At 43.2% G+C, this 11,028-nt stretch overlaps 1 protein-coding gene across 1 annotated transcript; it reads right to left on the reverse strand.

Moving 5' to 3' along the window:
* Nucleotides 1-5,038: 5,038 nt before the first annotated feature.
* On the reverse strand, nt 5,039-9,078 carry vrtn (vertebrae development associated). Its single transcript, XM_023802187.2, has 2 exons — nt 8,799-9,078; nt 5,039-7,636 (listed from the first exon to the last, which is right to left on the reverse strand). The coding sequence occupies exon 2, from the start codon at nt 7,632-7,634 to the stop codon at nt 5,613-5,615; it is 2,022 nt and encodes a 673-aa protein (XP_023657955.1). The 5' UTR covers nt 7,635-7,636; nt 8,799-9,078; the 3' UTR covers nt 5,039-5,612.
* Between the last annotated feature and the right edge of the window lie 1,950 nt (nt 9,079-11,028).

An 11,028-nucleotide genomic window follows, 5' to 3' on the forward strand; every position in this document is an offset into this window, starting at 1 on the left:
AAAAGCTTAGTTAATAATCTATTGATCAGTGGCATTATGGTACTGGGGAAGGGGCTAAAATGTTCTGGCAAAATCTATTTAAAAAAAAAAATAGGTTAGAATGCTGAATCTTGGGACTACCATTGATTTGGCTATCATCACCTGCCATCTTGATGCCTATTATGCCTACAGCTGATGCATATCTCGGTCCTGAAAGAGATACAGCAAAATCCATCATGGTCACGAAAAACATCACTGTAGGAAGCAAGGTGTCAAAGATACATTTATCTGCAAGGTCCTGAAAAAGCAGTCGAGACTGACAGCAGACCCTCAGCCAAAAATAACGCAGAATCGCAGCGGAAAGGCCGGGTTTGGTCAATTTTCCGCCACACATGCATTAATATCGCATGTTGCCAGGCACTGCGGACACATTTGCCACAGACAATTTGTCAGGCACGTGCGATCTTAATTTGGAGCCGAAGCAGGATGGGTGAGAGCAAATGTATTAGAAGAGCACGTCCTGATTAGCTGAGGCTTCGCCCCAGTGCTGTGGGGGGATTTTAACACTATAGGGCCACGTTAAACATCATCACCGCAGAGCTGCAGTGGAGCGAACGCGAATGCACCAACAGCGACCTCATTGCACAGCAAATCCACTGAAGCGAGTTGCAATGTTTAGTTACCACTGCAGGGATGTCGGCCCCAGCTTGGTGCCCCCCCCCCCCTCGCCCCCCGTCACACAGACCTCATCCAAATAAACCCCAAGTGCCCACATCAGCCCATCCGCATGCCGATCGAATGCAACGGCAAAACGCGTGCTGGGAATCGTGCATTTGAGGGGTCCCAGAATTTCTATTCGGACTACAAACATGGAGCTAAAGGTTCCCTGCACGTGACGCACTGCGAATCGCAGTTAATACCCAGGACATGGCTTTTGACATTTACTTTAATTGTTCCATTATCTTCATTGAAACTGGGGGGCTGTGAATGGAAGTCAAACTATATAAAGCATCCTGTACTTCCCCCAAATGCATGCAAAATGTTAAACTTAACCCCCACCCCCCACCCCTCCCCTCCCTCCCCTCCACCTACACAGTCACCTGCTCCACAGTGTTCAACGTTTAAAAAGCAGCTTCCATATTTAACTTAACTGCTGACTTCCTCTGGCCTCAATGCCACATTTCTCACTCTTTTTATATACGCTGAATTTGCCAGCCCAGTGAAATAGTGGGCGAGCTTATCAAAGCCAGATGCTTGATGGGCAAACACGCTGCTCCAGCATGGCCTAAAGTAAAGGACCAGGCTTGTTTGGGAAGAAAAGATATTAACTTTATAGTAACATTTCCTATGTCGCTCCATTCTGCCCCCTGAGTACTACATGGTCTGTTTCCACAGTAAGTTAAACAGAACTGTTCACATTTAGCTGACCAAGGCTGCAGGGACCTGGATCCTATCCCAGAAAGCATGGAATAAGGACACACATGTGGGGGAAGGTATGCAAACTCATCGCATGGTAAATCTCCAGCAGTATTGAGGAGACACAGCCCAGCAGAGGTAATGTGACAACATGAAAAAGGTCTTGGTGCTCAATGCAGTTTTGCACCATTAAGACCGACACTGAGGCGGGACAGGGCAGAGAAGCGTGTTGGGTGGGTTTAGAAGTACTGGGATTCTCTCCCAGTCTGCCTCCAACACTGGATCGACATCAGTTTGCCTATCGCTCAAACAGATCAACAGAGGGCGCCATCACCTCATCATGCTCTGATTCGAACCGCCAGGACAACAGCAACTCCTTCGTTAGGATGCTATTCATCGCTTTTAGCTCAGCTCAAGGTCAAGCGTCTGTGTACCAACATCATGGCCCAGAACAACCAGAAGTTCAAGTTCCTAGGTGTCCACATCTCCCAAGTTCATAGTTGGGCCCTCAATAAAACCAATTCTCATAAAAAGGCACACAAGCAGCTCGACTTTCTGAGGCTACTTAAGGAAGTTCACCTATTCCCCCTCATTCTGGTGAATTTCTACCTGTCTACCACTGAGAGCGTCCTCAGAAACTGTGTACCAGTGTGGTACCGCAGCTGTACAGAAGCAGGACAGAAGACTCTCTGACGAGCGGATTAAACCATCCAGCACATCACTGGCACCCAGCAACTCATCAGCAGAGATGGTCAGCATAAGGGCTGCCTGTGAAGGGTGAGTGGGATCACCGAGGGTCCCTCTCAGTCCAACCATGGCCTGCTCACCCGTCTCCCATCCAGGAAGTGCTCAGGAGCTTCTGCTGCCACACCAACTGGCTGTTCATGTGCTCAGTAGCACCTTACAGAGTTAATTCTCCAGCCCACCCCCCCCCCCCCTCCCCTCCACACACACACACACACATTACTTCCCATAAATTCCCATGAAAATTTTCCTCCTCTGAAAATTCCCGGATTAGCATCTCTTCCCATTAACTACTTAATGATTATAGAAAAGTCAATATTTCGAGTACGCTTTGCCTTTTCAATTAACTGGAAGGGAGAACATTACTATACTTATTCATTGTAACTTCTTCGGGAAGGAGGTCAAAGAAATAATTTTGAAGAGAAGCGGCAGTGTGGAAGAGCTAATTAACGTAGAGAGTGCGGTGATATTTCGCTTTAGTGTCCTTTAAATTCCCCAGGTATTTACGTTTTATGATTTTTGGGAAGCCAATAAACAATGTTTAAAGTTTAATTAAACTGATATTCGCAGAATTAATATAGGTATACGTATTAAAATAAAGTGACGCTAAGCAGTCAAGAAACACGCACGACGCCTTGTATGAAAGACAGCATTTACAGCTCACCATCGCCATCTAGTGGCTACATTAATGCGTCGCTGTTCCTGTCGATTCTATAAACCTAACAAATATAGTAACTGTTAGTTATGTAAAAAAAAAAAATTTTAAATGTAAAAGAAAAAAAAATGTTACAACTGGTTAAGGATGAATGAACAAGGTAAATATATAAGTACATTAATTAATAGAACTAATAGATAAGTAGTGGTCAGTTCTCATATCTTTTTACTTCTGCAAACCTACTTACTGGTTCATGAGAACCATGATTACCAGTACCTAGTAGGTAGATAATGATTATGTACCCAATAAAGTGAGGTGTAACTACATTTCACGAATTGCTGTAAAGTATATAATTAGTCGTTTGCTTGTAACTAAGATTTAATATATTAACCACAAACTAAGTAACTGTTAGTTCATCATCATTATTTAAGAGTATCATAGTATATTATTTGTGTCCCCTTAAGTAAAGTGTTACTACTCTTTGCCAACTTATGGGTCACGGCAAGTTCTGAAAGGGTTGTGAGTCAGAGTTGGAAATTTAAACATTTAAAAACCAGCCAGCTCCTAAATGCTAATCTATGATCAGATTTTCCAGACCCAATCCCAGCATTCTTCATAAACAAATCCCGGCTCTGCAGTTGCTTAGTGCAAAACACTCAATCACCGAATACGCAATCAAATAAGCCTAACCCCAGATGTTTAATTTCAAATGCACAGGCATGACCAGTCAGATTTGTTTGATACGTGTTGATTGGCATAGATTGCCAATGCACCGAGCATTTGATCACCATACTGAACTCGGCGAGTTCAGAGCCAGCGTTGCAGGTGAGTTTGCACTCAGAGTGATTTTTGCCTTTCAGTACCATACTTATGTAAGGCTGGCTTCTCTGCTCTCACCCAGCTAAAGAACAAAAACAGAAACAAAGTGAATGCTGAACAGAACCTCCAGGTAGCAGTCCACATTTTTGCTCCCTCCTAGCTCCCTGCCAGATAGTCCACATTACCAGGAGCTGGGGGGGGGGAGCAAAAACGTGGACTGTCTGCGGGTCCCCAAGGACTGGATTGGGACACACCGTTATATAGTAAAGCAGTAAATCTGGCAGAGAGCTGGGAAGGGCCAAAACACGTGGACAGGGTTGGGAAACACTGCTATATATGGTCGTGACAGGTTAAAAATTTGGTGGTGGAACAAAATAGGTCGAGAATCACTGCCCTAAACTATACATTAGCAGCAATTAATATCCTTCCCCTTCATGTGTAACAGAATTAGTGTACAAAATGTCCTCTGCTGAGTCACGGAAGAACACTCTCTATAAGGACATCACAGTACAAGACAACTTAAGTGGACAGTTTATTGATTTCCTGGTTTCACAATGAAAATCATTTTCCGCATTCCACTGAAAATAGATATATTTACACTGTTCATTTTGGTCATGCACAAACCAAGTGAAAAAAAATACAAGAATAAAGTGATTCAGAGTAGGAACAATCCAAAAAACAGGAAACCATTTACTTAATGTTACCTAATGTCTTGGGGGAGAAGGATGTTCTTCACATAGAATCCTGGAGCTTATAACATAATTCAATATAAAATCAAATAAAATGTCCCATATGACTGAGGTATCCCTAAATCAAAGTCAGAGAGAAAAGAAACAAGCTTGAGGATTTTCAGAAAATTAAAATAGAAAAATATATTTTACATCATCTTTTGGACTAATATAACCCTGAATAGTGGACGCATTTCTCAGATGGGAAATAAACATCATGGAGCGAATTCTAAAAAGATAAAGATCGAACAGCAAACATAACCACATGCTCCGCATTTCTCGCATCAAGAGAAATTCTTAGTGCAATATATACATACATCTGCTTTGTCTCCTAACAGGACCCAGAATTTAGGAATGGCACAAATAGTCATCAAAAGCATAAACACAGCAAAGCCCCTTTTCATTCCTGCCAATTTCAACTTGTGTGATACTTACAAAGCCTTCAAACTCAAGGAAACAAGGTTTTAGGAAAGAAAAGTACCCCTTTAACACAGCTTTAGTACCGTTCTCCACACGGGGGAAGGGAAGAGTAACATTCAGAAAGCAGGTATACATTCATAGTACTCAATTTTCACCAAAACATTCCAAGGAAATTCCCCAAAACAGGTAAGGAAATAAGTACTCAAGTCCCAGTGAACAGAGAAACGATTTTGCCCTTTAAACTTTCAGTGAAGTGTAACAAAAACATTTTTTTGGGGGGGGGGGGGGGGTGGCATTTTCTCCTTTACACTAATGGGAATTGTAACATGATCTGCACATAGGGAACAAAACTTCAATGAATTTGATTTTTGATTGCATCCAGCCAACAAGCAATGAAGGCAGGTCAGACCCAGAAGGTACGGGGATGGAAGGAGTTGGAGGGGATTTCAGACCCACCACTTTGGAATTGACAAAAGGGATTTTAGAAAGCCGGATTTCCAAAGACAACCCTTCATTATCTAGTTGAAACTGCTTTTTGCCCAGAGGGCATCAGGACGTCTTAAGTGGAGTCAGGGTCTTGTTTCAAACACATGCAAATTTCGACATGTTGAAAGCAACACTGAATAGGTGAAGAGCTACTTAAGATGCTGAAACTGCAATTAGATATTTTCAGACTTCACTTGGATGCCTGACTCCAAAGAGACTGCCCATTGCAGCTGAACTGACCCATGAAAAAGCTTGTCTTCTCCTACTTGAGGCTATTACCAAAAAAGTAGCTTTAAAAAAAAAAAAAAAACCTTTAAGACTTACTGCCAGCTCAACCCACCCCACCCCCCAACCCAACCCACCAATCAGCCATGAACTAGTGGAAGCCCATGGTGCAATGCTCTCTTCCACATGTAGTAGGTGGAACGGGGGGTGAGAGGAAAGTAAGACCTGAACTCTTTGAAGGTGGGGAAGGACTTCTCCTCGAAACGCTGCTGCAGGAACAGCTTGGCTTTAGCCTTGAAGTTAGCCAAGGCCACCACATCCATGACAAACATCTGCTCTTCTGCATGCTTCTCTGGGAAAGTGTACCCTGACAAGGTGACATTATAAGGGCTCAAGGTGTGACCATTCAAATGCTCTACATTCTTCTCAAATGGAAGAGCATTCGACTCCATTGATGGCACCTTCGGGTCATTTGAGACTTCAGACCAATCAGATGCTGAGGTCACAGGCTCTTTGGCCACCTTCTTATGGCCGAGACCCTTCTTCCATTTCCAATAAGAGAAGGATGAAACAGAGGGGTACTTGAGCTTGAACTTGGCAAAGGTCATCTTTGACCTCTGGGCTCGTTTCTTGGCCTCGTCCCTCAGTTTCTTCTTTCGAAGGTAGCAGGTCTGAAAGCTCTTGTGATTTTGTCTGCACACCTTCACCCTTGGGGTGCTGGTCCACTGGGCATCGTGCTGCGTAGGGTCAGCATCAGAGCCATCTTCGCTGCTTCCCAACGAATCCTTGAAGCCAGGATTGGCCTGCATTGCCTCTCTCCTCCAATTGTAGTACGTGGACCTTGAGATGCCAGGGAAACTCCTCTTGAAATTCCTGTATGGAAAGGAGGTGTTAACAGCAATGCAGTTCTGCAGGCATCTCTTTGCCTCTTGCATGAAAGCAAGGTTTTGAGCTCGATCCGCTCCGACCTTCTCGCCCGACTGATTCACTAGGCCAGAAAAACCGTCACAGCGGGTCTTGGTGCTTCCTTCAGGGGATGGCCAGGAGTTCTGCTCAAAACTTTCCCCAGATCCCACTTCTTCACCGTTCACCGTCATTGAGAAGCAACCACCTGACGCTTGCAGCTCGTGCTTCCAGGCGTAATATGTTGAGCGAGATATATCAGGGAAGAACTCCTTGAACTGATGAAGAGGTAAGAGCTTTCCCTCTGTGTAACATACTTGGAGGAAATGTTTGGCTTCATACCTGGCTGCCGCTTTTTTCCGATGTTCCTGGGTTTGCCTCTTCCACCTGTAGAAGGTACTTTTTGTGATGTTGTACCGGTCCTTGAGGCTGGAGTAAGAGAGTTGAGGGTCCTGATTCAAAAGCTCCAAAGTCTTTAACGGCAGACCTTGATGTTCATCATTACAGCTTCCCTTCTGAAGGTCAGACAGCTGGACCAAAGCCACAAAATGATGGGGCTTGAATACAGAAATAGACTCTAGCTCCCCTGACCACATGATATGGAGGGTCATATGACTGGAATACTGGGGCAAGGCCCTGGGGCGGATGAGGCGGTTGAAGTATGGCCGAATCTTCAGGTTGTACATTGGGTAGATGGAGTAGATGTTGCACTTGAGGACAGATGCCAGGGCGTATATGTGCCACATGTTGGCAAAGGAGCCTGGGAAACAGGAAGCTTTCACATCTGCATCAAATATGGCCTCCAGGACAGCCATTGGCAGGTTGAGCATCTCTACAGACTCCTCTGTGCACAGGGAAAAGCGAGCGGCCTGGAGCATCACCTTGGAGTCTATCATCCCATTCAGGTAGTACCTCTTCCAAAGCAGCATCTCCACAACAGTCCTCACTTGCAACTCCAGACTGAGGGTTGTATTTCCCAAGAGCAGCATGCTGGCTGCATCAAACAGAAGGTTCCCCTCCCCTTTGCAGGCCAGCGGCACCATGTCTTTGGGGGCATCCCCAGGATAGAGGCAGTGGGCAACCTGGTCCAGTTCCACCTTGCCCTGGAACTCCTCACAGAGGGTCGTGGGGAGATGAAATGTGGCCAGAGCTCGCTCTACTTCCTGGGCCACCCTGACCAGCGAGTCCAGGCCCTCACACTCCGTGGCCTCCTGCAGCTCCCCCAGGACAAAGAGCACCACTTCATTCCTCTGAATCATTTCTGAAATTGAAGGAAATAAGATGAAAATACCTGAGTGTGCAAGATGGGCACAGAAGACTAGTGAACACTGACATTAATATACTGGGTATAGTGTGACCATCACATATGCAAACATCAGAAAACTCCAGTCTTATGGAGAGCTATGTAATCTACATTAAAGTATTTAAAAAGAAAATAGATTAAATGATATTATTAGGCCATTACTGTTCCACAATCAAATGGATCATCATATGAAATGTAACATCCATCCCCGTATGATAATTTGTAAATGTATCACTCATGAAGTTTGGTTGTTCAGGAATACACCACAAAAACTAAGCACAAATTCTAAGTATTAAAACCCTTAGCTTAGAAAAAAGAAATCTGAACTAAGGACAAAAAAAAATCAGGATCAAAAATTGATCTGATCATAATGCTAATTATGTACAAAGCCTAACAAACAATTCATAATTTTAGACCTAGACATCATGCGCATAAGCTCAAGATTTATAGGTTTAAGGTCACTCCTTTATTAATTTACCCCTATGATTAAGACCGTATATGCCTCAGGAATTTAGTAATGCAACATTAATAACCAAGCTCATACTACATATTTAGAATTTAAATCCAATATCCTATAAATGAACCATTATTAGCAAAAGAATTTTAAAATGCAAACAAAATAACTCATTATGGTGGTAAGTTTGAAATCCTTTTTACATTTCACAATATAGTGGGCATGCAATATTTAAAGTGACTCTAGAGAGGATGGCGAGTTTAAGTACGCAAACTAGTACTTGTACTTTAAACCACTTATGAACTACGTGGAATTCGTTGGAAAAAAAATGAGAGAGAAAACACGTTTCGGGGCCTTTATGATTTTATTTCGAACTTCAATTGTTTCACGGCGTCAATAGCTAAGCACCAAACACGAATGGCAAACACCAAAGATCCGCCGCCCGTGCGAGATTTACTCTGATTTGATTGTATGATTGAACAAAAGGTTAACAGAACAGTTCAAGCAAAAATTGCTGTGCGCGCTTCTTCACTTAAAGCAGGGGAGAAAAACAACATTTACAAATTAACAAACGTAATGTTGCAATGAGGTCCATAGAGACCAGACGGCCAAATGAGGCATTTAGATTTGGCTACTCGTGCAACTAAAATTATTTGCTTTCCATACCTGAAACAAATGCGGTTAACCTCCTCAGGTTTGGTTTCTCTGATAATAAAAGCAGAGCGTTGCAGTAACTTCTGATCCGTATTCAGTGGGAATCCATTTCAGGTCGGGTTCTGAAACCGGTCTACGGACGAACGACGCAGCAATTGAAGCGAGTCCAAACCGGACTCCAAACACTTGAAATGATGTCAATGGTACCTCCCTCCAGGAAATAGTCAATCACCAGCTTCTTTTTGTCTTCTGCTTGAAAAAAAAGAACACCCCCCTCAAAGCCAGGGTCAATTTCAATGTAAAGCGCGAATTAAAGATATTTGTGGGGAAACACCACAAACAGTAACTTAGTATAGTTTCGCCCTGCTGTTTATGTTAAGCGATACACCGATGTTACAATTTGCAGAAAATGTTTAGTTATACCGGACTAATAAAAGCCCTTGATAAACATGAAACAATGTGGGTAGTCAACAGCCCTATATATTTACTTTAGATTTTATTTAATCTTGAATAACAATTAGTATTTGGCACCATTAAGGTCCTTGAAACACTAACTGTTTTTTTTTATTGGAATAGGTTACGTAGGGCCATAGTTTTACATGCATATGAATAATAATAAATGTTTTTTTCCTTTTAAAACATTCATTCAAATGCATTGCCCTATATTTTAGAAATCTGAGTGAAATATATGCAGTGTCATAAAAAGCTTATTTAATTTCGTATTAGATTCTCTGTCAGTATATTTGAATTAAATGACTCATTGCATTTTAATATTTGATAGGAAGAATACTGTCACTATAATGAGTTCATTTTGTTACGCTGTCATAAAAGAAAAGCTAAACTGAGTGGCTCTACAAATATCACATTTCCGTGTCATTAGTGTTTTGGCTTTCGTTGAGCTCCTGGCTGAATACATATTTTTTTAAAGGATTATTTTTCGCACTGCCGACAGTTCCGTTATTGTGCCATTGATTGGGAAAGGTTCTTTTCTGGCACATTTCCGAATTTTCTATTACTATTTTTGAGCAAGCAATTGTGTTTGTTCGCATCAAATCTCAAGTAAAGTCTGCCGCTCGATGGAAGATCAGATCTTTTCTTGATTATATTAGCAGGTTCATCGATGATCACAGGCAGGGCCACCAGGAGAGAAGTTAAGATGATTCCAGGGGCTCATGAATGACAGGGACCGAAAAAAAAATGGAAGATAATTGGATTGGTCTGGGTTGGGGGTACAATATGACATGCTGTCATGGGCCCCAGACCACAGGAACAATCAGAACTGGAACAGCTCTGCTGTTGTACTCTATACTAGTAAACAGCATTAGAAGATGACTTGCCTTAGAGCTTGAGTGATCTCCCTTCCTTCTTAGGGATGCAATTTGCCCACATACACAAACGGACTTGACCAGACAGGGTGTGAGCGAATGCAAGCCCCAGCCCCCTCGCGCCCCCTCCTCCGGCAGATAGCTCCCGACACCTCGGAGCGGCCTGCCTTTTGGAAGACGTTCAGAATCAAAGCTTCCTCACCCCCCATCACCTTGACACTCGCCTGCCCTCGGCACCCCCACCCCTTACCCCCAAATCTGTCGAGCCAGGATCTCTGCATTTGTCCCAGCTGTCCAGGCCCATGGGGTGGTGTTTCGGGGGGGGGGGGGGGGGGGTTGTTTTTTACTCACAGCTGGACGTGTAGATGTAGACAGCTTGGTGCCGGGGCACTTCAGCCTCTTTCAGAGCAAGGAAAAACCCCCTCAGCTGATTCACCCCTTCATGTGGGCCCATGCGGATTCAGCGCTTCTGTGATTTACCACAATGAGCCCAAAATGCAAACGATGCCACAGAATATGTGTGCGAATGTAAGGCCCACAATCCGAGTAACCAGACTGTCTAGATCTTTTCCCTGTAAAAACTTTACATTTAAATATATATTTAATTCTCGGCTTCATGTTTGTTCAGCCTATTATCAAGCCTCCAATATCTTCATCAATGTATTGCAAAAAGGAAACTTTCTTGTGTGTTTCTATATATTGGTGTGCTTTTGTTATGTATATTATTCCTCAGTGATGTCTGTATTGTACCTGTGTCAGCTTTCAGCCTTGCGCTACTTAAATTTGTAGAAACCACCGTATTTATCATACCTTGCATTTGCCCCTCTCTGTTGTGCATCTTGTGCCTTGTGATTATTCTCTGAAATTGTTAATTGTCTATTCTAACAGTGGCATGGTGTGTCAACAAAAAAATCCAC

The sequence above is a fragment of the Paramormyrops kingsleyae genome, chromosome 14 (assembly GCF_048594095.1).
Source record: "Paramormyrops kingsleyae isolate MSU_618 chromosome 14, PKINGS_0.4, whole genome shotgun sequence".
Taxonomy (NCBI): domain Eukaryota; kingdom Metazoa; phylum Chordata; class Actinopteri; order Osteoglossiformes; family Mormyridae; genus Paramormyrops; species Paramormyrops kingsleyae.

Excerpts from the sequence above, each read along its gene's own strand:
- vrtn (XM_023802187.2), bottom strand. The coding sequence starts at position 7,634 with ATGATTCAGAGGAATGAAGTGGTGCTCTTTGTCCTGGGGGAGCTGCAG.